This window comes from Podarcis pityusensis (assembly GCF_964106645.2).
Source record: "Podarcis pityusensis genome assembly, chromosome: 4".
NCBI classification, from domain to species: Eukaryota; Metazoa; Chordata; class Lepidosauria; order Squamata; family Lacertidae; genus Podarcis; species Podarcis pityusensis.
In genome coordinates, this window is record NC_138027.1 from 14,677,500 (window position 1) to 14,705,436 (window position 27,937).

Below are 27,937 nucleotides of genomic sequence, written 5' to 3' on the forward strand. Positions count from 1 at the left end.
GTAGAATGTGTGCTTTGATTTAAAATGCATCTCTGGGTTATTTGTGGGGCATAGGAATTCGTTCATATATTTCCCCCCCCAAAAAAATATAGTCCGGCCCACCACTTGGTCTGAGGGACGGTGGACCAGCCCATGGCTGAAAAAGGCTGCTGACCCCTGCTCTATAGGGTGTATTTATATATAGTCCACAGCTTGTTTGCTAACGAGCTGTGATGGCAACGAACCATTTCCTGTAATGAGCATACAATTTATTGCAAAAGATTAATTATATTATAAACGGCAGCCAATGGCTCAAAATAACATATGTAAAGATTTCTCTTTTAATGAGCTGCCAAAGTGTGGCTGACTCTCCCTGTGTGGAAAACACAGAACAAAACGAAACAAAAGAAAGGAAAGGGAAAGCAACCAGTCCTTATTCTTCACTGAGAAGGCCACCGTTTCAGCCAATCCTGGTGCTGAGATATAATGAAGGACCATTATCATTTCAAAGAGTGCTACAGCGCAATAATCTAAGCAGCATGAGATGGCGGTTCAAAGAGTTTGCGGTTTTAAGAGAGGGAGAGTACCCACTGCTTCTGTGGAAATGAACAAGGAGTTGAAAACGTTCAGCAGATCTCGCCATTAGCTGCCAGGAGACACAAGACCTCAAGCAGTAACAGCGGGAACCTGTTCCTTGCATCTAATTATATGATAAATACACACACACCACAACTCTGATTATTTTAAGCACACACACACACACACACACACACACACCGGATAGATTTGGAGGGTGGCATTCCATTGAAATTCACCAGTAAAAATGAGCTGCCATTTATTCTTTAAAAAAAAAAGTTTTTTGAGGGTGGGGCAAATGAGCGAAGCAATTTCTGAATATCTGGAAGGCGAATGCATTCATAAGGGATCTCTGCCACACCTTACATTGGCCTGTGTTGGTACAGTGGTGCCCCGCAAGACGAATGCCTCGCAAGACGGAAAACCCGCTAGACGAAAGGGTTTTCCGTTTTTGAGTTGCTTCGCAGGACGAATTTCCCTATGGGCTTGCTTCGCAAGACGAAAATGTCTTGCAAGTCTTGAGATTTTTTTTCCGCTTTTCGCCCCCTTTATCTAACCTGCTAAGCCTTTAATAGCCTTTAATAGCCTTTTAGCAGCTAATCCGCTAAGCCTTTAAGCCTTTAATAGCCGCTAAACCGCTAATAGCGCTAATCCGTTAAGCCGCTAATAGGGTTGCTTCGCAAGACGAAAAAACCGCTAGACGAAGACTCTCGCGGAACGGATTAATTTCGTCTTGCGAGGCACCACTGTATTTTCAATGAATTTGAACACACTGAGAGTGTCATATGAATGGTTCAACATGCTTCCAGATCATTGGCTATGCATCTAAGCTTGATCTGTCTCGACCCATTCATTTTTTGCATTGCAAATGAACGCACATTGACCCCTTCACAAGACTGCTTTAGCGTTGCCAACTTTTCAAATGCCACCCACTGCTGTGCCTTTTCTATACACATCAATTTGCTGCTAAAGGCACAAGAGCAACTTAAAGGTAAAGGTAAAGGGAACCCTGACCGTTAGGTCCAGTCGCGGACGACTCTGGGGTTGTGGCACTCATCTCGCTTTATTGGCCGAGGGAGCCAGCATACAGCTTCCGGTTCATGTGGCCAGCATGACTAAGCCGCCTCTGGCGAACCAGAGCAGCTCACGGAAACGCCGTTTACCTTCCCACCCCTATTTATCTACTTGCACTTCGACATGCTTTTGAACTGCTAGGTTGGCAGGAGCAGGGACCAAGCAACGGGAGTTCACCCCGTCGTGGAGATTCAAACTGCTGACCTTCCGTGATGGACTATATGGAACTGGCAGAAATGACTGGCAGAATCCGAGACCAGGGAGAAGAGTCGGTGGAAGAAGATTGGAAGAAATTCAAAGATTATCTACAGAAATATTGTAAAATTAATGAATGTTAGAATGATGTTGGATAGTAATTAAGTGGTTTCCAGCTGTAATGCTTTAAGGGAATATGAAAAAAGGGTTATAAATAGGTAAAAATTTAATATTATTACTTTTAAAGGATTTGCTGAACCAACAGATTGAAGTAGAATACAAAAAAGGGAGGTATGAGGAGGTCCGGGAAATAAGTCAAAGGAAAATAAGTAATGGAAAATCTGTGTGTTTTTAACTATTTTTATTTTGTATTTTTGTCATTTTTTTTTCATTTTTATTGTAATATTTTAAAAAATCTTAATAAATATCTTATAAAAAAAAAAAACTGCCGACCTTCCAATCAGCAAGCCCTAGGCTCTGTGGTTTAGACCACAGCGCCACCCGTGTCCCTAAGAGCAACTTAATATTCTCTTATTTTGCTGTTTCATAGGCCAACACTACTTTGCATGCCATTCCAAAAATCCCCAAGCTTTTTCTTTATTCAAATTAGGCCTACATTTTTCCGGCGCACCGAACTACTCATGAAACCAGATTGACACTTGCAAACCCACTGGGAAAATTCAACATCGGTTGATTAGCACCAGTGAAATGTTACTCATGCAGGTGGACTGTCACAAATTTGCATCATCTTAAAGCTCTGGCTGAAAGGTGTCACAGAGGTTTGTAATTACCTGGCTTGAAATGTAAACTCGCCCAGCTTGCAAAGCTCGGCTAGGTTACAAACTGAGCAGCATTTTCAAGCAGGGTTCCTTTCTAGCTTGGAATCCTCCCTCTTTCCCCGAACACCGCAAGGAGAGAAGAATGCAGATGGACATGATCACACTTTTCCAAAACTTTGAGGACAGCCACAAAGATTAGTCCCCCATAGCCCCAGATCTAATGGACTTAACTTACAGAAGGCTAGATCTTGGTTGAACATTAGAGGAAATGTATCGATGGTAGGAGCCATCTGACAATGGAACCAATTATTCGGTTAGGAAGATTTCCACCTCCCTGGAGGTCATCAAGGACAGCCTATCTATCTATCATCTATCTATATCTATCTATATCTATCTATCTATCATCTATCATCTATCTATCATCTATCGATCATCTATCTATCTCTATTATCTATCTCTATTATCTATCTCTCTATCATCTATCTATCAACTATCTTTCTATCTATTTATCGTCATCTATCTATCATCTATCATCTATCATCCATCATCTATCTATCATCTATCTATCGTCATCTATCTATCTATCATCTATCTATCTCTATCTATCTATCTATCTATCTATCTATCTATCTATCATCTATCTATCTATCTATCATCTATCTATTGTCATCTATCTATCTATCTATCTATCTATCTATCTATCTATCTATCATCCATCTATCATCTATCTATCATCTATCTATCATCCATCTATCTATCTATCTATCATCTATCTATCTATCTATCTATCTATCTATCTATCATCTATCTATCATCTATATCTATCATCAAAATCAAAAATGCCCTCTTCCTCCCCCTTTCAGCTTTCTTCATTTCTTCAATTTATTTTTTTAAAATCCAACCTCAGTGTATTTTAGCTAAACTCAAGATGCGAAAAAAAGAAATATTCACACAGTAGAATAGCAGCAATAAAGGCTGCTGTGAGGACAAATGCAATGCAGTTGAAAATGCGATTTTGGTTTTAAACACATTGTAAGGAGTTTGTATGGGAGTATATTGTATTTAAAAATGGGGTATCAGAGTTTTTAGGGGGCTAACCAGGTTGGGATAGCTGGGATAGCAGGCTTGTTGGGTTTTGAATGTCTTATGTAGATTTTTCAATTTCGTTGTTCTGTATGGGACAATGACAATACAGATTATCGTATTGTATCGTATTGTATCGTATCGTAAAGCATACTAACTACATGAAGTCATACAGATGATGATGATACTAAAAACCACATCATCAGACAAGCAGAACCATTCTATGCCCACTTACTTGGTTCAATAGGACTTCCTCTTCAGCATGCATAGGACTGAAGTCACAATTCTAGTAAATGTTTATCAGCACTATATATTCTATAAAATGCACGAGGAACTCTTTGTTATTCCAGGCTCACTTCCTGCTTGCAGCGGCTCAACCTCTCCTTCACTGAACACCCAACCCACAAACATGGCTAAATATCATTGAATGGCAGTAATAGACACCTTCCTTCCTTCCTTCCCTCCTTTCTGTTCTAAACACAGGAGAGGTGCAAAGAGCTTCTCTCTGCGAGACAAGTGTGGCGGTAGCTGAGGAGAGGCGCTGAAAGACCATTTTGGGGTCCTATCTCTTTTTCAGGTCTTTTAGGTGTGGCAGCCATTTTGTGCCATGTCACGCTCCCATGGCAGCCATCTTGCAACTAGATCACACGGCACTTTACCAAAATTCCAGATAGATCCGTCAGCCCAAAAATGTTGGTTGCCTCCAACTAGATAACTAGACAGATCGATGTAGACCAAGTACAACAAGAGAAGACACAAGAAAAGCAAGGTCCTGTTACCCCATATCTGTGCTACCTCTTAGTAAGCATGGTTGTTGCCATTTTGGCTACCTAAGGGGCAGCACTCAAAGATATCGTTTGGAATTGAAATACAGAGTAGGTATACAGAAAGCCAGGTCTCAAGCATGACAGAGGATGGATCTTCACACAGGAAAAAAAATGCTAGAAATAAGTCATAAATTAAATCGTTGTAACAAAAGAGAGAAAAACGCTATGTAAAATCACATAAAAAAGTTTTGTGCTCTACAGCGCCATCTGGTGCTGCATGTTTATAATGCATTGAAAACAATGGTGTTTTTTTACTAGTGTAGCTGAGTCCCAAGTGCGGAACCCAGAATGGGGTTATGCAGATGAGGAAGTGGAGCTATGCAGATAAGATGAGGCTTCCTTCTCAAAGGCTATAGGTCACCAGGGGCAGGGGGCAGATTAAGCCCCCACTCCTCAAAGGATGTATTTCTGTATGGGGAAATAAGTAAAAACCACCCCATTTTGGGATACTGCTGTGTTGAGGTCACAACCGAACCTCCATCACTGACAGACCCAAAGACATTTTGCACGTCTTGCATGATAGGAAAAAATCTCAAGATCTTTGCGGCATGCAAGCCCCGTCCCACACAGCCCTTGATAATGATGGACAGCTTGTTAATGAACAATGAAAGTGGCATCTGATTCTGATGGGCGCCTTCTAATTATGGATGCGTTCTCATCTATCTCTGTCTTACCTCTCTTTCTTCTGAAAACAAGCAAGCTCTCATTAGAAGGTGCCTCTGTTTACGATTTGGCTGCAACAAAAGCCAGGTTCCTGATTCAGTCGGTTTGCATGCTTCAATGGTTGTAGCAGGCTGTGACGTGTGGGTGTGTGTGGCACCTACCTAGGATGCCTTGTTAAAAATCCAGGTGCGCCTGTCATCACGAGAGAAGGAATACCAAAAGATACACAGAGGGATTAACCTAACTAGACCCTTCCTTGTGTCGATGCACAACATCAAGAAAAGCAAGATGCAGCCCAGACACTGAGATCAGTGGCTTATCCATCAGTCTGGGAGTGCAGATACCCATCTCTTTTGCGGCACGCGAAACCACAGGACGAAACTTACCTTTTTTTCTTATCTAATACTTCCCAAGGAGAAGGTAACGTTTACTTACTTAGGATAACGCCTCTGCTGGAAGACCGGCAGGATCTCAGCATCCCAAGTGGAATGGAGGAACAGCAGGTCCCGAAATCTCTCTGTAAAACAGCAATAACAACAAAAATGATACAGCCTTTTGTTGCAGAATCCAACTAGCCCAACTGCATCGGTGCAAGGCTTTTATCATATGTGGTGGACTTGTAAGGTAATAAAAGCTTTCTGGGAGATGATATATAATGAAATGAAAAAAATATATGCTTAAAATAACTTTGTTAAGAAACCAGAAGCTTTTCTATTAGGAATTATAGGTACAGTGGTGCCTCGCAAGACGAAATTAATCCATTCCGCGAGTCTCTTCGTCTTGCGGTTTTTTCGTCTTGCGAAGCACGGCTATTAGCGGCTTAGCGGCTTAGCGGCTATTAACGGCTTAGCGGCTTTAAGAAAAAGGAAACAAACTCGCAAGAACTCGCAAGACGTTTCGTCTTGCGAAGCAAGCCCATAGGGAAATGTCTTGCGAAGCACCTCAAAAAACGAAAAACCCTTTCATCTAGCGCGTTTTTCGTCTTGCGAGGCATTCGTCTTATGGGGCACCACTGTACCAACATCCCAAGTGAACAGAAAAGACTTTTGCAACAGAAAAGACTGTGCAACACAGATGCTACTAACCCAGAGATGGAAAGAAGATAAAGTCCCTACCAGAGAGGAATGGCAAACCAAGCTGATGGAGTATGCCAAAATGGCAAAGCTGACTGGAAAACTCAGAAACCAAGAGGACAGAAAACATTATAAAAGAATGGGGGGGGGGGATTATAAGTTATTTAGGAGACCACTGTAAGCAGATGAAAACATAAGCAGGAGTTTGATTTCACACGTAGTGTCACAATAACCATGGATAATACGGCTTGATATAAAAATTGGAGCATGGAAGAATATGTAGTATTAAATGTTGAAAATGGGACCCCATGGAGGGGGTGGGGGGGAAGTCTGGAGATTTGGAGGAATTTATCTATGTGAATATAATTTTCAATTCTTTGTTTATAACTCTGTAAGTCCATTCTTAAACCAAAGCATTCTTAAACCAAGGCGTGCTTTCCCATAGCAGCGTGGGACTCAATTTACAAATGGAACACACTCAACAGGAAGTGAAACATGTTCTGCTTCCAAGGCAAAGTTCACAAACCAAAACACCTACTTCCGGGTGTTTTGCAGTGTTCCTAATCCAAGTTGTTCATAAACTAAGCCGTTCTTAAACCAAGATACCACTGTATTCGTAAAACCAAATAAAAATGATTTTAAAAAACCCTGCTCCAGAGGGGGGGATGGGGAAGTTGTGTTGAGGAAGCATAATTCCTTGTGTCAATAGGATGAATTTCTTGGACGCCACCTCAGGCCTGCATGCCGGTACATAAGAAGAAAAACACAAAAATCCACAGTTGGGCAATACCAACCAAAATGTCAGTAAACAATGGCAAAGTTTTTACAGCAGCCAGGCTATTCCTGTCCAGGAACTGCTGTAGCTGAAGAAACAGAAGCTAGGAAATGGCACTGCTTGCCACAGAGGACACTTGGGCCACCAGTAACAAAGACCAGTATCCAGCAGTACCCCCAAACCACACACTTGCGCCTTCAGAAGGAGAGCAACCCCATTCAGAACAGGCAACTTGTCTATCTTGCAGACCCACCTACCCAAAGAACCTCCATTTCCCCAGGATTCTTGTACAATTGATTGGCCTTCATCTGGCCCACCACATGTGGAGAGAGGTTGTGCGTTTTTGCAAGCCAAAACCAGCCTACCAAGGGCTTGGTGAACTTAGTGGGTTTTTGCTGGGTAAGCTTTCCTTCCCCAGGAGAGAGAAAGAGAGCATTATTTAGTTCAGGAGCAGTGGGCTTAGTTTGATGCCAAAGCGTGTTCTCATTCATAGAGAGCACATGTTGCGGTGGGTTCAGGCAGGCCACCCCTCTGTTGCTGGGCGGGTTATTTTGACCATCCACAGTGATTGGGTGGTTGGGTAGTTGGGCAAATTTTGGTGCTGCAATTTAGGGGGTTGGACCAAAGGTTATAAAGTGAAGTCACACAGCACTGACTGGGCTCTTTGGCTGTGTGCATCGGATCACCCGCCCACCCTCCCTAATTTAGGGATCTTGGTTGACCTTGCTATGCCTGTCATGGGGTCGCCTGCTTTTGGGACAGGGGCCTGGTAGGAATTTTGTCCAATTGGCTGATGCCATTTGGTTTTTGCCTACTGCGTAGCAAATCATCACAACTTGTAAGGTTGCGGTTAGGCATTGGTTAAAAAATTGGTTGGTGGAGGGGTAAGGATTGGCAGTGCCTGCCCCTCCAATGCTGCTGCAGAAAGGGACTTCCGTTAAAGGAATCCAGGGGCTTGCCATTCTTTCGTCCGTACCCCTGAAGGGGGCTTAGAGCGGCACAAGCCCCCGGGAGCATGAGGAAGGGGGTGTGAGGGTCTGTTGCGCGGCTCCATGCTCTCCCTAATATTGTTTTCCCTTACTGGCTTTCGCTGGAATCCGGAAGTCAGTTCTGTCCCTGGGTGTGGGGACAGATAGTCATAACCAATGCCTAAGCAACCACTCACATTTATGTATTTTAATAAAGTTGTGGCCAAAATTATGCCAAAAGCCTTAAACAAAAATTATGCGTGAAGTGTGAATTATTTGGGGGTGGCTTGGAGGACCTCGACACGCAAATTATCTTACGAGTACCTAACACTCAAGGGTTAAAAGTTCTGCTGTGTGATCACCTCCTATGAGAGGAGGTGGTGGCAGGGGACCCATTGATGCTACAAACATCCCTAGCTTCCTTTAAGGAGCTGGGCAAAGAAAACCACTTGGAAAGACAAAAGCATTCCTAGGGAGTTAGAACATGAAGCCACAAAACCTCATGAAACAAATTCTCTTCTCTCTCTCTTTCTCCTGTTCCTGGTGAATGGAGAAACCTTCCTCCTGGGGCAGCAGGCCTAAACAGCTGCACTTCATACACAATTAATCCTTGCTTTTTTTGGTTACCGGTGCTGAAAATGTTCCTGAAGAGAGACAGACACAGCGCTGTTTAGAGGAGGCCAAAATGCCACCAAAAAATGCATCAGGGCTGAAGGGTGCCGTATGGTCAGGAACTGGCTTGTCAACTTGAATAGGTCTATATCTGTGTAGACCACCAGATTCCTCCTCCTCCTCCTTCTCCTGATCATGGTCTGCTCCCTCCGTTGAGGAGAGACGATTGCTCAGGGGTCAAGAGCATGCAGACAGTGCCAGCTTCAACCTCTGACAGGACAGGACTCCAGTTAGAGTAGCAGGACTGGAAAAGTTCTCTAACTGAAGCCTTGGGGATTTGCTCCTGGCCACAGTAGACCAGTGGTGAGGAACCAGATATTGATGGACTTAAGAGCCCCATCAGCCCCAAGCAGCATCACCAATGATCAGGGTTGATGGGAGTTGTAGTTCATCAACATTTGGAGGGCCTTGATGCAGCTACACCCCTACACCTGAGGCGGTAAACTGCTGCTCAAGCATTTATTTTATTCTTCTCCTTCAGCCACAAAAGCCAGCAGTAAGGGTAACGTCTATGAATGGGTAGAAAGCTGCCTTAAATATCTAGAGCAGAGGGGGCAGTTTCCCACCTCTCCCAGCTCAGAGCCATACTGGTGAAGAAAATACTCTCCCCCTCACCACAACTTCTGCTGATCTGCATATTTACAGGAAAAAATAAAGTTTAAAAAATAATATTGAGCCGTACTAAATCCAGACACTCCCATAGAGTTGTGGTACCTGACACTCCTGAGCCACTGAATTTGTATATAAAATAAAATTAGACGAAATGGCAAATTAGAAGTCTTGAGAACTTTGGCCCCTAGACACTTCTAGCTGTGAGTTTTTTTCATTAGCCTTCGGTTCTCACAAGCAGATGTCCACGGGAAACTTGTAAGCAGAACATCTTTCTGCCCACCTATGATTTTCCACAACTGCTATTCAGAGACCTGTTGCCACTGAGAGTGGAAATAGAACATAGCCATCATAGTTAGCCTTATCCTCCATTGAGTTGCCAAATCCTCTTCTAAAGCCATCCAAATTGGTGGCCATGCAGACTTCTTTTGCAAGAACAAATTCCTGTGTGTGTGTGTGTGTGTGTGTGTGTTCTTGAATGTTTCTGTCTCTGGGTTTCTATGCCGTGGTGATGCAACCCTTTCACCAAAATAAAAACAGCCACCTGTGTAACGAATGGAAAAGAAACATTAGGTGCAAATACCCAAATTGCTTACTCTAGAATCACACTATAAAAACCTTGCAGACACCAGCTACAATCCACAGCTTTGCAGCTGATCAGCACACAGCCTCGAGTCAATTTTCTCTGAGAAGTTCCCTGAGCTGAAACACACACACACAAACCACCCAAAGCACTTTGAAAACTCCTTCAGTTTCATCTTCCCGGATTGCAGCTTCAAATCAGGGCGAGTGGCAGAGGGAGGGGGAGAATCTTGCATGGCATCTTCCCATTTGTGTTTTGAGATAGGCAGTCTGATATTTAGTGGAAGGATGGAGAAATAGAGTGGATAAGAGAGATATCCGAGGGCTTATCCACAATTCCCCATGTCCAGTTGAATTCCCTCCAGTGGAAAACAGCTTCTCAACACTCAATAATTTTATTATTTGCTAGATTGGAGTAAACAGCAATTTGAGTTTCCCCCAGATTTCCCTCTGTTCCGATTCATCCCCAAAGAATGGGTTTTCCATTGGGAAGGAGTGGGGCAAGAGGAAAACCAGCAGAGAACCTTGCTTTCTAGACACAGTTCAAGCTGCAAAAAGTTGCAAGAAGCCTCTGAGGAAGAGGAAGGCTCCCATTTGCTGTTCAGTGGACCTGTCTGGCTGAAAACACTGAAAAGTCTCGCTGTAAATGCTTTCATTCAGCAGCTGCTTTGAAGCGAACAGGGCAGTGTGTACAACCATCAGACCCCAGCTGGATTCTAATTAAACTTCCTGTTCACATTAACTTGGAGAGTCTGCTGAGATGGATGCTCATGCATTTTCCCAAGGCCTGGTCTCTTTGGAGGTTCCATTTCCTGCTAACAGCTGACTGGAGTGCAGTGCTGAAATCCTTGAGAATCATTTGTTGTGGGAAACCCTTTCTCCTAACAAAGAAAACAAAACAGAACGAACCTTCTCCCAGCCCCCTCGGAGCAAGAGAAGCAGGAAATGTTCTGTATAGGGAGAAGAGCCCTTGGATGAATTACCTCGGCAGATTCCCCTCCTTGAGGAGGCTGCCCATTGTAGATAGCGAAAAGGTTTTCTTCTCTCATAATAGTAGAAACCGGGGCCATCCAACGAAGCTGGATATTGGAAGAGTCAAGGCAGTCCTTTGGTATTTCATCTTGAAAAGATCATTTATGTATGCGTCGACAGCCGCAAGAATGCTTTCTGCCCAGAAATGGAAGGAAGAGAAAGTCCCAGCAAAAGAAGAATGGATAACCAAGACGGTGGACTATGCCAAAATGGCAAAAATGGCTGTGAGATCAGACTCCAAGATGGCAAGAAATTTAGTAAAGAGTGGAAAAAAATTATACAGTACCTTAAAGATCACCGTAGATATTTAAAAACATTAGCAGGATTGTTATAACACATATAATGTGATAAGGATAAAGTTAAAAATGGATATAAATCAAATTTGAAAAATGTAATTAGATGCAGTAGAAAGAAATAGAGAAACATTGGAAACCGGGCGGCGGGGGGGAAATCAGGTGATTCAAGTAATCTCAGGTGTATAAAAAATTGAAAATGATTTACTTGTATAAGGATACTATTTAAAAAACGGTGTGTGTGTGTGTGTGTGTGTATGTATGTATATATATATATATATATATATATATATGAAGAGTCAAGACAGATAAAAAAAGAAGTACTTCTTCACATGGCATGTGGTTAAGGGACAGAACCCGCTCCTTCAAGAAGGGGACAACAGAGGAAGGGATGGTTGAACAGTCTTCTCAAAGCTACTAATATGAGTTTGGCTGCATGGCTTTCTTAGAAATTCCCTACACAGCGGCTACAGATCTGTGAGTGGGCATGTGGCCAAGCAGAGATTTGCATACCTGTGGGGCTTGCATCTTGTGTTGTAAGCACAAAACAGCATCTATTCCCATGAAAGATGTGCTTTTGGGATTTATGTTGTGGCTGGCACAGAGAATTGCGTTTCTTTTTAAAAAGATAATTGCTTTCGAGTGCACACCTTGGAAGAAGCCCACTGGGAATCAGGGCAGGTTCAGTGAAGGAACAAAACCAGATGGAGACAAGGCAGATAGCTGACCAATCTAGCACAACGTCAAGAGGCATGCAACATTCTCCACTTCCTTCCTCTATTTTGGTTGGGAAAGGTTGAGGGCACAAGGAGAAGGGGACGACAGAGGACGAGATGGTTGGACAGTGTTCTGGAAGCTACAAACATGAGTCTGACCAAACTGCGGGAGGCAGTGGAAGACAGGAGTGTCTGGCGTGCTCTGGTCCATGGGGTCACGAAGAGTCGGACACGACTAAACGACTAAACAACAACAAGTACTATCCAGGACAGTTATGAGGAGCAGGGAGGGGAAGTTTCTGCATGCAAAGCAGAAGCTATTGTTGTTGTTTAGCCGTTTAGAATGTTTAGAATGGGAACTTTTTACAAACTATCTAAAAAAAAACAACAAAATGATTTGGACTCCTTGGCAGGTTTTGAATAAACACCCACAAATTTAGTAGTAGAATATATGACAGATAAGGCAATGATATGTACTATTTTTTAACATGCAGAGAATAAAATGTGCAAACAAATCAGAGAGGGGAGCTGAGGGAAGTCCTTAGGGGGTGGGAGAGGGAGGGAAGGGGGAAAAATGTAATTGGTTATTTTGATTGATAATTTGTTTTGTTAAAATGGTTTAATAAAAATATATTTTTTTAAAAAAGAGAGAAGTTGGGATGATTGAGAGGCTGGAAACCCCAACTTCTCAGTCCTCCCACAGCACCATTACAAAGGAGTGCAAAGCTATGCCTGCTAATCTGGTGGAATCCCAGCAGAACTGTGCCACCCTGGAGAGCTCCTTTAGTAGATGTGCCAGGAGGCACAGTGGCACTAATCAGCAGCAGGGGTGGCCCAGCTGGCAGCAAACCTTTTTCACGTTTGGATTCAGCAGCACTAAACCCACCCTTCTGCCATTCTCCCTTCCTGTCACACGGGTGCCTTCCGACGCCTTATTTCTAAAAGGCATCAGTGTGTGGCACGCTCATGCCTTCAGGATGCTGGCAAGGTCTAAGATGAGGACATGAAAGGCACAAGGAGGCCACCAGGTGTAAACAGGCAAAAAAGGCATCTGCCACACGGGGGGGGGGGGGGAGACTTCACTGCTTGCAGATCCACCTGAGCTATAGGTGTGTATTACATTTCTCATTCTCTGAGCACAGGGATTTGGGGCGGGGAGGGGCGATTCAATTTGCATTTAAAGGTGAACCTATTTAATTCGCACTTTCTGAAACCATCTGCCCACTGCCATCCTTTGGAATTCGCAGCCATCCTTTGCAATCAGCACTTCTCTGGATGTTGCAATGCAGCCGGCCGGCAAAGAAGAGGGTACAAAATTGCATATACATTGGTACCTCGGGTTACATACGCTTCAGGTTACAGATGCTTCAGGTTACAGATGCTTCAGGTTACAGACTCCGCTAACCCAGAAATAGAACCTCAGGTTAAGAACTTTGCTTCAGGATGAGAACAGAAATCGTGCAGCGGCAGCAGGAGGCCCCATTAGCTAAAGTGGTGCTTCAGGTTAAGAACAGTTTCAGGTTAAGAACCGACCTCCGGAACGAATTAAGTACTTAACCCGAGGTACCACTGTACCAGGGTTAAGTGTGCATAGAAATTCGTATCTTAGTGAAAACAGCGTGCAAGTATACATCTTATTAGCAAAAACTGCTTTGCAAAAAATGAGCATTTTAGGCAAGCGTGCATACAAAAATGCCAGTATTAGGAGAAATTCTCATCCAAAATGCTGATGAATTTTCATGAGGACTTAAAAAACAACAACCACATAAAGGTACAAGGTAAAAGGACCACTGACCATTAAGTCCAGTCGCGGACGACTCTGGGGTTGCGGCGCTCATCACATATTTATGTGGAAATGTGGAAAACTAAACTTAAGACCCGAAAATGGGAAACTGAACCCTCTACAAGAATGCTGTTTTAGGGAAGGAGGTGCAAAAAGAAAACCAGAAGCTGCTTTGTACAGAGTCAAACCATCGTTCCAAAGAACCTAGACTTGTCTGCTCTGTCTTGTCTCTGGCAGAGACCTTTGATATCACCTGCTACCTTTTTTTATAACATTTTTTCCCCAAAAAATAACAAAAATAAAAACAACCACAATACAAAAACAAAACATGACACGACACGACAAAATGACTTCTCTCTAGTCCCTTCCTTGGTTCTATTATTTATCAGCTTACTGCATGTCCATTTTTAAATTTAAAACCAATTTAAACTGCCTGTTATCCATTCATAACAAAATTACAAGTAATCTTAAAACCCTGCTAATGTATTAACCTGTGCACAATGCTTTTGTATATATGCAATAAGCACCTTCCATTCTTCCTTAAATTCAAGTTATCACCTGCTACCTGATCCATTTTGAAACTGAAGATACCTGGGACTGGACCTGGGGCATTGGTCACTGGTCCATCTAACTCAATAATGCCTGCACTAACCAGCAGCACCTATCCAGGGACTCAGGCCAGGGGTCTCTCCCAGACATACCTGGAAATGCCAAGGACTGAACCTGGAACCTTTTGCATGCATAGCAAATGCTCAAGCCTCAAACCAGGAGTTGCAAAGAAAACACCTGTTTTGCTGTTTGTTTGTTGCGTGGCGAGTCCCCCCCCCAGTGGAAATAAAGACACATGACACGATTATTAAGGTTAATGGGCTAAATAAGGCCACAACTTTATTGGTTACAGGTGGTGAGCGGTATTGGCTTAGGCATTGGTCCTAACCGACTATATCCGACTTCAGCCCGTCCGCTTGAAGTCCGGGAAGGGTTAACCACCAGTAGGGGGAGTCCTGCTGATGCACATCAACTAGGAACTCCCCCGGGGTCACCACTCGGGGGCGTGCCTTAGGCCCACACTTCCATAGGCTTCGGACAGGGCCACGCCCCCCGGAATCCTTTATCGAACTACCCTTCAATATGTGGGGAAGGTGATGGTGCTTCCTCCCCTCTTCCATCTACAGAACAATACCAATACCAATGCCTAACCGCCAATACCAAGAAAGGTGTGACGATTTGCTACGGGGTAGGCGAAAACCAAGTGGCTGGTGCCAATTTGCCAAGTGGAAACATTCCTAGCAGGCCCCTCAACGGCGACCAAGCAAGGTCCATAGCAAGGTCAAGGAACGAAAACCTTAAAGGGCGGGAGGGTGGGAAAAACAGGAACAGCTGGCAGGCGGCAAAGAGGGAAGATCCCCGGCTGCATCCTGGTTTAAATAAGGCAGGTCACACCCCCAGAGCCAGCCGATTGGCTGGCCAGGAGGTGACGCAGCCGGGAATCCCCCCCCCATCACGTGGGGGCTGGGTTCCAGCGTGTGTGATGGGGCCGTGAAGCCCTCAACTCCACCTCCTCCAAATGGCGGAAGTGGCCTTTCTTACAGCAGCTGAAACAGTTGTTCGGAGCTGCCACCCCCCATTTCCTCCTCTCTCCCAAATACCCATAAAATATAACTGCATAATCACATGACGTCATTCCATGGTGAATCTTTGACAAGAGGCTTGTCTGACCCTTTCCCTTCCGTACGTTCCATCTTTCTGGTTGTCTAGACAAGCTATCCTATACAGGTTTTTCTGCTGGCTCTGGTTTTAATTATTTGTCTTTCTTTCTCTCACGCTTTTTTTTTTTTTTTTGCATTCTTTCATCTTTTTGTTTGTTTGCTGATTTTGCATCTTGGTCTTGTTGTTTTAAAAATAAATCTAAGCACTCTCTTTTTTGGCTGTGGAAAAGAAGGCTCAAAACAATCATTTAAATAAAAAATAAAATGAATTGTCAGTTAATAAAGAAAGAAATGGCAGCTACCACTGGGATTTGCACACAATTTTTTGGTAAATTGGGGAAGTTAGCACACCTCAGCTTGTGTGATGTATCAGCTAAACAGAGTCCCAGCAGAGTTTTCAGAGATTTTATGCTCCCAGCAGAAAGCTTCTCCCAGAGTCCCTGGTTAAAGGGAAAGCTTCTCTTCCACACAGTTCAAAGGGTCTATTGCATCCAGACACAAGACAAAGCTAAAGATTGCTACCTACTATGTAAAGTTCTTTTGTTCTTTGGAGTAAAAATACATAGGTACAGATCCACCAACACTAAGGTAAAAGGTAAGGTAAAGGACCCCTGGATGGTTACGTCCAGTCAAAGGCGACCATGGGGTTGCGGTGCTCATCTCGCTTTCAGGCTGAGGGAGCCGGTGTTTGTCTGCAGACAGCTTTCTGGGTCATGTGGCCAGCATGACTAAACCAATTCTGGCACAATGGGACACCGTGACGAGTGCCAGAGCCCATGGAAACGCCGTTTAACTTCCTGCTGCAGCGGTACCTATTTATCTACTTGTACTGCTGTGCTTTTGAACTGCTAGGTTGGCAGAGCTGGAACAGAGCAACAAGAGCTCACCCTGTCTTGGGGATTCAAACCGCCCACCTTCTGATCAGCAAGCCCAAGAGGCTCAGTGGTTTAGACCACCACACCATGCTAGCTAAACCCACAGCCTCTTTCCCTTGACTCTCGCAGATTCAGAGTCTGATAGCATCAGGATTTGCAAAAATAGGACTTGATGAAAGTGATCCTGAACCAACATTCCTGAACCATTGGGTGGGTGAATGTCACAACAAGTCATCTATTTGACTCACCGGTGTTGCCATGGTGATCCAGTGCACCTGGCACTCTTATCTCAGAGCATCAAGACACAAGACCGAGCACTGTGCAATCTAGCCTGTTGTTCACGTGGCATAGTGGTTAGAATATTGGACTAGGACCTGGAAGATCAGGGTTCAAATCCCCATTCGGCCATGAAGCTCACTGGGTGACCTTTAACCATCACTGCCTCTCAGCCTAACCTACCTCACAGGGTTGTTTTTGGGATTAAATGAGGAGCGAGTGCACCAAGTACACCACCTTGAGCTTGGAGAAAAAGATGGGATATAAATGCATATTATAATTATTATTAATAATAATAAATAACATTATTATGAACAATAAACAACAGAGATACAATAATTTATTTATGCCTCTTGCTCTAATCTTCTCCCACTCTGGGATTAACTCCTGTAAGGTGTGTTTTTTAAACACTGAAAGAAAAATGAAACTCTTGCAGAAGGGAGCTCGAAGAGAGATTAAGGTGATATTTGCTTTATCTTTGTTTACCGTCGTTCATTAGAAGATTTTTTTCCCCTTTAAAAACTCACAAGCAATTAATGAAAGTTGGCTAATGAGGGGGCTGTGTCGCTCACCTCGTTCTGAAGCCACAGTCTTCTTTCTCTAACCCCTGCCTGCCCACTGACTCCTGGGTCCCCACCAGCTTGCATCCAGCACTGTCAAACTGTGGTCACTATCGATTACATGCTTCAGTTCTTCAGCAGCTCTAATCACATCTCTTGGGTTGTGGAAGATGATGCATTGCTCAGCGAACAGCTCTGACTTTTTATCGCTAAATTATTGCAAGCAGCAAAGGACCTCAGTAGCCTTCCAAGCACAGCGCCTACTCAGTAGGGGCAGACAGCCCCAGGGTTGAGGGATCCCTCAGAAAGGTGCTGACCAATGTTGGCCACCATGTTTAGTGGCAGATGCTTGCTGTTGTTGGGTATTTTTTTACCCACAATGCACCAGAACTCTGGCACTTCCAGAGAAGTGCACTGTGGGAAATTCAGATGGTGGACGCCAAGTTCTGTCATTGATGGTTCAGAGGTGCTAGTCAACAGCCAGAACTGGGAAATGTCTGAGATTTGGAGAGTTGCCATCAGTTGAGACAGAGAGAGAATAGTGGGTTAAGCAGATGAATGGCTGATTCAGTATTAAGGGAGATTTATCTTGGTAAAGGGAAGGCCCTAGCTCAGTCATAGAGCATCTCCCCAGTTTGTGGCAGAGGTTTACTCCAGCCTAGCTGTGTACCACACTTACAATTGGCAAGAAAACTTCTAGATGTAAAATCTGTGCTCTGCCACTCTGCCTCATATATTGGCAATCTTTTAGGGCTGTGCCCAGTTAGAGTTGACTCATTGGAATAAATGGCCCTAAGTTAGTTATGCCTATCGATTTCATTCAGTGGGTTTACTCTGAGTAGGACTAGCAAGATTTTTTTTTTTTTAATGGGTAATATGGTTTAAACTCCTATAGCCTAGAAACCCTTCTCCAGAGTCTACTGGTCCCAGTTGCAGTTATTTGTTGCTATTAGAAGTGCACTCTGCACATGCTCAGTTGAGGAATGGGGTTTTTTGTAAAACTTTTTTTATTATTAAAGATTTTCTTGTTTTACAGAAGTATGTGTAATGTCGCTAGTATTTTTTCCATGTAACATTTTTACAAATACGTTTCATTTGTTGAGACATTAGGGGGGAAGGGGGGAGGTGGGAAAGATGAGTGGGGGTGGGGTCGGGTGGCGATGTTTCTATTATGCTTAATGCATGTAGGGTTTGGTGTCAGCGTTGCTCGTGCTGTTCACTTGTGTTCCTTTGGTGGTGAGAGAGGTTGGGGTTCGCCTAGGGTGTGGTTGTTCATTTGTGATTGGCTGTGGTGATCTTTGTTTTTGTGTGAGAGTGGGGTGGGTGGGTGTTTTGGATCAGGTTAGCCATATTGATTTGTATGCTGTTGGTGGATTATTGTCATTGTCTTGTTGGGCTGTGTACGTGATAAAGGGGAGCCATACCGGGGTAAAGGCATCTTCTTCTTTTTGTCCCCGTGTCAGTTTCAGTTTATTGGTTAATTTTTCTAGTAGGGCTGTTTCCCATATTATTTGGTACCACTGGTCCATGCTTACTCCTGACAGGTCTCTCCAGTGTCTGGTTATGGTGTTTCTGGCTGCTGAAAATAGGTGGGTTATGAATGTTTGTTGATGTCCCAGGACTAAGCTGTAGCACAAACACGTGCTCACACACACAGCTCAGATACTGACCCCAGGCACAAATTTTGCCGTGAACACATGTGTTACATAGGGAAGGACCTAGGAAATTATTCCACTTAGTTTTGTAACGCAAAATAAAGCGAGCCTTGCAAGCAAAACTATCAAATTAGCATTCATCCTACTTATTCTGTGTACTATATAGTTTCTATTGTAGAAGACTGTGCAACGTCGTACAAACATACCTTATAGTATTAATGTCAGCCTGAAATATATTTAGGAAAGGAAGCAGGAGGGAGGTTAGAATATTGATTGTCTTTGCAGAATGCTTTTATGTAGCTGGTTTTGTTTCCCTGGCTGTTGCATTCTTGGAAAGTAAAGATAAGCCCTCTGGCCACAGCTGTCTTCAAAGGATGTCAGCCTTAAAACAAACACGACATGGTACTAAAAGGTGCCGCAAAGGGATGCAGATCAAATAAAGAATGAGTTGGAAACGAGTGACGTAATCTACAAAATATTTACCACAGCTAAGTACTGATGGTACTTAGCACATTCATGGACCACAAATCACATGTTTGCAGTCAGCTCCCAGGCTGCCATAGCAATTTAAAGGGGATCAGGTCCTGTGAGGCTCTTCTTTATAGCCTCATTCCTGCCCGCACCACTCCCTAGACTGGGAGGCAGGGCAGGTGAGAAGAGGAAGAATCTGATCCAGGTGGTCCCATGAACCTATTTCTTCAAACTGATGCAGGACCTGGTCACATGGCAAGCACAGTGTGTGTGTGTCGGGTGTGTGTGTTGTGCATGCCCGCAGAGCTATCACACAGCCACAGTAACTGACGTAAACTCTCGCCCTGACCTAGCCACTGTGATCCAGGCAACGGTCTCCTCCAGACTGGATTATTGTAACTCGCTCTACGTGGGGCTGCCCTTGAGACTGGCCCAGAAACTCCAGCGGGTGCAGAATGCAGCGGCGAGACTCCTTACGGGGTTTTCGCTGCGGGATCACATTCACCCAGTGCTATACCAGCTATACTGGCTCCCGGTGGAGTACAGGATCAGGTTTAAGGTGCTGGTTTTAACCTTTAAAGCCCTATACGGCCTAGGACCCTCGTAGCTACAGGACCGCCTCTCCTGGTATGTCCCAGGGAGGACCCTACGGTCTTCAAACAAAAACACCTTGGAGGTCCCAGGCCACAGGGAGGTTAGGCTGGCCACAACCAGAGCCAGGGCTTTTTCGGCTGTGGCCCTGATCTGGTGGAAGGCTCTGTCACAAGAGACTAGGGGCCTGCGGGACTTGACATCTTTCCACAGGGCCTGCAAGACAGAGCTGCAATCCTCACAGAACTCTAGCCCAATGGTTGCCATTAATTTGATATGAACTGATCTTATAATCAAATTATTTTAGAATGTTGTATTATTTTATTGTTGTTAGCTGCTCTGAGCCTGGCTTCGGCTGGGGAGGGCAGGATATAAATAAAATTTATTATTATTATTATTATTATTATTATTATTATTATTAAAACCTGTTATTTGAACACTCTCCTCTGTTAACCCTTATAGAGGGTTGCCCACGCTGAATTTGTCACAGCAAAAAGCTACAAAGAGAGACCCGTGACACCTTAAGGACTAATGAATTGTGTCATGTGCTAAGCCAGAAATAAGTAAACTGTGGCCCTCTAGATGCTGTGGTGATAATATGTATATATTAATCAGTTTGCTCCCTATGCCAGGCCTGATCAATGGGAACTCTGCCCTCCTACTTCAATGGGGCTTTTTCTGTAGAACTCCAGAAGTTGTTGAACTCCAGCTTCCATGGGTCAAGCTGGCTGGGGATGATGGGAGTTGGAGTCCGGCAATATCTGGAGGGCCACAGGTTGCCCAAAATCTGATGTAAGCTTTTTCTTGAACTAGAAACTAGATAGATAGATCTACAGACAGATAAATATTGGGCTGGATACAGCTAAGGCAATGTGCTAACGGACTAGTGCAACAGGACTTGCCCCCTCCTTCCCTCTGTGCATCCCCCCCCCCATGTCCCTGCTCCCCAAATTGGCTCTGCAGGGTCAGGACAAACCCCAGCTCAGCAGGCAGGCGAAGAAGATGGGAGGTCATGCTGTTGAGCAAGCACAGACGGTTCTGCCGATGGTAGGTTTCCACCCACTACTCTGAACAGCAGCGCAAAAGCACAGTTTATGACAATTCAATTAGAGCTTAAAAGTGTGCAAAACAACCCTTCACTGCAACTGATAATAAGAGGGGCCTGCAACCTAAGGCCCATGGGCCACAAGCGGCCCACAAGGGTTGTTTAACCAGGCCACAAGCTGCCCCCAAACCAAGCCACCCACTCGGTGAGTCCCCACACACTATGCTAAACTGGCGCAGCGCAGTACTTGCTTCCGCGGCACCGGAAATTGCGTCTGTGCAGACGCCGAAAATCACGGGGAGGCATGCGATCTGGCCCACAGAGGAATCTCAGCTGAAGTGAAGCGACCCAGGCAAGAAGAAGAAGAGTTTGGATTTGATATCCCGCTTTATCACTACCCAAAGGAGTCTCAAAGCAGCTAACATTCTCCTTTCCCTTCCTCCCCCACAACAAACACTCTGTGAGGTGAGTGGGGCTGAAAGACTTCAGAGAAGTGTGACTAGCCCAAGGTCACCCAGCAGCTGCATGTGGAAGAGCGGGGAAGCGAACCCGGTTCACCAGATTACGAGTCCACTGCTCTTAACCACTACACCACGCTGGCTCTCAAGATAAACCTTGCCGACCCCTGCGTCATATAGTAATCAGGAAAATGAGAATACAATCAGCCACTGATGCTGTTGGCATCCATTTATATATGTGGGTCCCACCCCTACCCAATTTCATCCTCCTCCACCACCATCACACACTGACCCATGACTCAAGTTTGAGCAAATTCATTTCATACTCCCCTTGCTATCCAGCCTTTCGAATTCCCCTCCCTGCAGGAGGTTGTGGACTCGCCTTCCTTGGATGCTTTTAAGGAGAGTTTGGATGGCCATCTGTCATGGATGCTGTAGCTGAGATTCCAGCATTGCAAGGGGGCTGGACAAGATGACCCTTGGGGTCCTTTCCAACTCTACAATTCTATGAAAATTAAAAGCAGAATTCCTCATTTCCTGCAGAGGCCCAGTGGACCCCAGTGACGTTCTCACACAGCCCGAGAGAAGCATATCAGAACATGAAAGCAACTCCGTAATCTCAGCATGACATAGGTGTTAACTAACCTGGAAGCCAACCAAGCGGCTGGCATTAAAAAATCCCCTTATCTAGCAAATGCACATTTCAGCACTGACTTCCGCAGCCACCGCATGTGGCCCAAAGGCAAGCAGGTTGCTGCACACAGAAAATAATATTTTGAAAGGAAAAAGCCAAGACACGGGCCGTATTATTAACAATTAGCATGACAATCAGAACAATTTGTCTGGACTCAAGACAACAACAACCAAGTGACATGTATAAGCACAGCTGAATGAAGCCATTGGCACAACCGCAATAGAAATCACCCGGGGTGGGGGGTAAGCCCCTTGGGATCATATTCTAAACAGCGTATGATTTGAAATTGCACTGTAGATGGAAGCTACTGAGGAAAGGGGGTTTCAGGTCAAAGCCGTCTGTTAAGAGAGAGATTAAACGAACATTCACCTACCTGTCCAGTCGCCAACGACCTTAACGTGGACCCCAAAAGTTGCTTCAGAAGCTGTTGGGCACTGTGGGGGGAAATAAAATGAAGTGTGTTGAAATACAGTTAGCAATACAGTTTAACCCACAGCTCCACCAAATCTCCCTTAATACTGAATCAACCATTCATTTGCTTAGCCCACTACAGTGGTACCTCAGGTTACAGGCGCTTCAGGTTATATACGCTTCAGGTTACAGACTCCGCTAACCCAGAAATAGTACCTCGGGTTAAGAACTTTGCTTCAGGATGAGAACAGAAATCGTGCTCTGGCGGCGCAGCGGCAGCAGGAGGCCCCCATTAGCTAAAGTGGTGATTCAGGTTAAGAACAGTTTCAGGTTAAGAACGGACCTCCGGAATGAATTAAGTACTTAACCCGAGGTACCACTGTACATCAATAACATGTGAAGGCCTCTTCTTCTTTTTGCAATAAGATTTTTATTGAGATTTCCCCGTAATACGATAAGATTACAACGATCTGAGATACAAAACGAAACAAAAGAGAATCAAAAGAGAAAGAGGCAATAGAGATAAAAGAGAGGAAAAAGAGAGAAAGAGGGGGGAAACAAAGCAGATACGGAGAAACATTAGCAAAAAATTACAAAAGAGAGACTTCCGATTTTCCTTCTATTCTATTCTATTCTATTCTATTCTATTCTATTCTATTCTATTCTTTGCTGGTTACACTCTAGAAGAAAATATTACTTAAAACCATCTGTCAATATGAACAACTATTTACTCTACTTTCTGTTAAACAATATTTCCTCTAAGTTACAGGGTCTTTTTAAAAAATGGAAATGGGATACTGGACATTTATTTGAATGAATGGGAGGATGCTTGGTTACACACACACACACACACACACACACACACACACAAAAACACACAAACACTCCCCTGAAAAGGCACATGACGAAAGAGCCCACAAAAACCAGAGCTGCCTAGCCAGAAATGAGAATTATGCAGAAATGCAGAATTTGGTATGGGGGGAAGAACCGTAGGTCAGTGGTACAGCAGGTGTTCCCTGACCACAGGGCCACAATGTCAGTTCCAGGTACCCAATAAAAAAACAGCAACAAACAGGTACTAGGTGATGGGAAACATCTATCTCCTCCTGAGACCCTGGAGAGCTGTCATCAGTCAGATTACACTGACTAGATAGACAAGCATCCTGACTATTGTAAGGTAGCTTCCTTTGGGACATAGCATCTATTATCTTAAGAGTCTCTTGTTTTCATTTTAAAGACAGAACCGTCCTGGGAAAGAAGCAAATTTTTTCTAATTATTTTTTTCTTTTTTTCTTTTTTTTATTCTTGCTTCTCTCACCTGGAGATTTAATTAATGGAGTTATCAGTTGACAAAAGCACATGGCCAATTGACTAAGATTACTATAACCACTTCAGCAATTACTATTATTATTTATTTATTTATTTATTTTACTGATTGATCAATATGCCACCCTTTATCAAAAGATCCCAGTGCACAACATCAAAACCATATTACAAAAAAATGATAAAAACGTAGTAAAACATAGCAAGAAGCACAAAAGCCCTGTAAACGTAGACCAGTATCAACCTCAGTATTGTGACTGGTGGGAGGGAGCTGATCCTGAAAGAACAGTGGCTTACCTAAAGGTACCAAACAACCTGTTTGGAACTCAACTATGCTTTACTCAAAGCAAACCCATTGAAATTAATGGACTTAGTCAGGTTCATTGCTTTCAATGGGTCTACACCGAGTAAAACATAGTTGAAACCACCATCAACACCCCTGTTGCCAAACTCTTGCCTTTCTAGAAAAGTTCTGGTTTGCAAGGATACATTTGAGCAGGTCGCGCTGTGGTGTAAACCACTGAGCCTAGGGCTTGCTGATCGGAAGGTCACCGGTTTGAATCCCTGCAACGGGGTGAGCTCCCGTTCTTCGGTCTCAGCAGTTCGAAAACACATCAAAGTGCAAGTAGATAAATAGGTACTGCTCCGGCGGGAAGGTAAACGGCGTTTCCGTGCACTGCTCTGGTTCGCCAGAAGTGGCTTAGTCATGCTGGCCACATGACTCGGAAAAACTGTCTGCAGACAAATGTCAGCTCCTTCGGCCAGTAAAGCAAGATAAGCGCCGCAACCCCAGAGTCATCTGCGAGTGGACTTAACTGTCAGGGGTCCCTTTACCTTTTTAAGCCTTTTTCTCAACACTTTGTCTGCCTCCAACACTTTTTTTAGATGTTGATTGTTTTTTTGACATAGTTTTGTGCTTTTTCTAAGGCAGGATAATGCTAATTGAAATACAGTGATACCTTAGGTTACAGACTAACCCAGAAATAGTACCTCGGGTTAAGAACTTTGCTTCAGGATGAGCACAGAAATTGTGCAGCAGCGGCGCAGCGGCAGAAGGCCCTATTAGCTAAAGTGCTGCTTCAGGTTAAGAACAGTTTCAGGTTAAGAACGGATCTCCAGAATAAATTAAGTTCTTAACCCGAGGTACCACTGTACATGCACGCCACACTGCCTCCCTCTGAAGTAAGTGAAATATGGAGAAGTCCATCTAATCCCGCTTGCCCGATTCCATGGACACTCCAGTAGCATCACTTTAACAAATTACTCGTAAAAAGCCAGATTCCCCTCCTCTCCCTTTCGGAGTTTAGGAAGGATATATTTCAACACTGTCTACAGATCCTCAGGGCTCCTTTGGGGATTCTTGGATGCCTTGCTCTGCTGATAAATCTCGCAGAAGGAAATGTCATCTACAAACTAGATGGAGAGAATCCAAGTTTTGGCTAATACAGTGTAATTAAAACACATACACACGTGTGTGCCATGTTCTCTTGAATCATTCATAGCCCATATCTGTGTAATGCTGTACCAACTGTGTCCCATTGAAATTAATGCAGCCACCAGCCCATCAATTGATTAAATTTTTATTCTATATGCAATGTTTGATGCATTACTGTATTTTAATATTTTGTTGGACGCCGCCCAAAGTGGCTAGGGAAGCCCAGCGAGATGAGCGGGGTATAAATAATTTTTGTTGTTGTTGTTGTTGTTATTATTATTATTATTATTATGCTGCCCTTCACCCAAAGATTGCAGGGCAGTTTGCAATATAAAAACACAAAGATATATACCATATTAACAAATGAAAACAATAACCTCCACCTCGCCCCAAATACAATTTATAAGGCCATAGATTGTTATCAGACCTTCCGGTTTGGGAGAGCCTAGTTCTACACTTAAAATCATGGAAGGTCACAATATATGGAGCTGCATTCAGACTGGGTAGGGAAACATTTCCCCTGTGGGGTGTTGGGAGGTGTGTGCCACTGGCTGCCCCACACAATCCCATTGCAGCCATTTAACATGTGTGTTGGGGGAGTGTTTTGTGAATCTCCCTACCGTTAGATCAGAAACCCTGGTTAGATCTTGGTTCGTTCACACTAAATAGGGTTAAAACAAACCACGGTTTCCTGCATTTAGATGTAACAGGAAACTGTGGCTTAAAGCTTTAAACTCCCCATGTGGATGCAGGAGGGAAGCTCACATTGGTTCTAACTTTAGGAGGATGAGAGTAGTTCAGCATTATAGCAAAGAATCATAGGAGTTGGAAGGGATCCTATGGGTCATCTAGCCCAACCCCCTGCAATGCAGTGACCCTTTAAAGCCCTAAATGGCCTCGACCCAGTATACCTGAAGGAGCGTCTCCACCTCCATTGTTCTACCCGGACACAGGTCCCGTGCCGAGGGCCTTCTGGCAGTTCCCTCACTACGAGAAGCCAAGTTACAGGGAACCAGGCAGAGGGCCTTCTCGGTAGTGGCACCCTCCCTGTGGAATGCCCTCCCACCAGATGTCAAAGAGAACAACTACTACCAAACTTTTAGAAGACATCTGAAGGCAGCCCTGTTTAGGGAAGCTTTTAATGTTTGATGTATTACTGTATTTTAATATTTTGTTGGAAGCCGCCCAGGATTATTATCCTGCCCACAGCCGTCCCTGGTTGGGCTTGAACCACCAACCTTCTGGTTAACAGCCAAACACACTGATCCATTGCACCACACAAGGCAATCCAAACAGCAAAGAGAACACACAGCTTCCTTTGCCCCTTTCGAAAATTTGTTATAGGGAGCTGGCTGGGATTGAACCAGGAACCTTTTATATATAATTTTTATTAAATTTCCTGTCTTACAATTTAAAATGCTCGTTTTTACATCCTTAAGAAATCAGTGACTTCCCCTTTTCTCTTTCCATGGTTCATTTTGCATCTCATAAATCCCTGAATATTTTACAAAAACTATGCCATTCAGCATTCCATTATTGCATCCATCAAAACTTATTTGCACTGTCGAATTTATCTTAATGCTGCCAGCGTTTTCAGCTGTACACAATATTTTCAAAAAACGTTTTCCAATCTTCTCTAAACGTATGTTCTTCCTGATCTCTTATTCTAAATCTGCAAGCTGCACATATTCTGTGAGAGATTAAGTTGCCACTCTTCTTTGCTTGGGACCTCGCTGGTTTTCCATTTTGGGGCTAACAAAACACAGGCCACAGTAGTGGCATAAATAAATAACCTTTTTTGACACCTGGGAATATCAGTCTGAATTATCCCCAGCAGAAAGGTCTCTGGTTTTGGGGGGGGAAAGTACTATCAAACATTTTTTTCAATTCATTATGGATCATTTCCCAATACGCTTTTACCCTTTTACAAGTCCACCACATGTGAAAGAACGTTCCTTCCACCTCTTTGTGTCTCTAGCACTTATCTGATTCAGTCTTTAGCAAGCTTCATGCAGGCTTGAATCAGGAACCTTTTGCACTTACACTGTTGAGCTATAGAGATTCTCTATAGCTCTGAACCAGGTCAATATATTGATAAATCTGAAAGCTTGGAGCAGGCCAGTGGGGGCGGAAAAGCTCTTGCCTTCTGGCCCCACCACCGGAATGCTTCACTTTCTCCCAAAGTTCTTGCTGAACAAAGTTGATGCACGTATAATTTGTATTCATAGGGTGTCCCTCAGCAATCAGGGAATATTCATTTATGAAGGAATACGGTTTCAGCTGGTGAATGTATAAAGACCTGCTATGTTTATATACGGCACATCTCTGTTTATAGAGAGCTTGCACTGCCAAATTTCCATGGAAATCCTTAAGATCCACGCAGGCCAGGATTTATTTTTATTTTTTCTAAGCCCACGAAACAAAACATGCTGTCTTAGGAGCGTTCCACGCACCTCTTGCCACAAAAATGGCCATGTTCTGCTCTCGTTGCTTGTGAGAGAACGGATGTGTACAAATCAGCTGTTTTGTACATGATCAACTTTGGCTAAACGTCACTTGTCAAGCTACTACTAGCAGCACAGCTACAGAGGCCAATTGATAAGTTGGCAACATTGTCACTAAAACATGCACACAGCCAGTTCTCCGACAAGTGTAGGGTAATATCTATTCTAAATAAGGAACACACAAAAATAATAGAGTTTAGTTTCAGAAACTAATCCCAAATTACTTGTTTAATGTAGCTCCTGCAAATAAA

The 27,937-nt window shown here is 43.9% G+C and overlaps 1 protein-coding gene across 3 annotated transcripts in view; it reads right to left on the minus strand.

The window, feature by feature from the left end:
• The window catches only part of NOX4 (NADPH oxidase 4), a 93,353-nt gene that overhangs the window by 20,100 nt on the left and 45,316 nt on the right, over positions 1–27,937 (minus strand). For all 3 annotated transcript variants that reach the window (XM_081002150.1, XM_081002149.1, XM_081002148.1), the window contains exons 12-13: positions 22,387–22,447; positions 5,612–5,693 (exon numbers count right to left, since the gene is read on the minus strand). In XM_081002150.1, the coding sequence (XP_080858276.1) occupies positions 5,612–5,693; positions 22,387–22,447 (143 nt within the window). The remainder of the gene's footprint in view (positions 1–5,611; positions 5,694–22,386; positions 22,448–27,937) is intronic.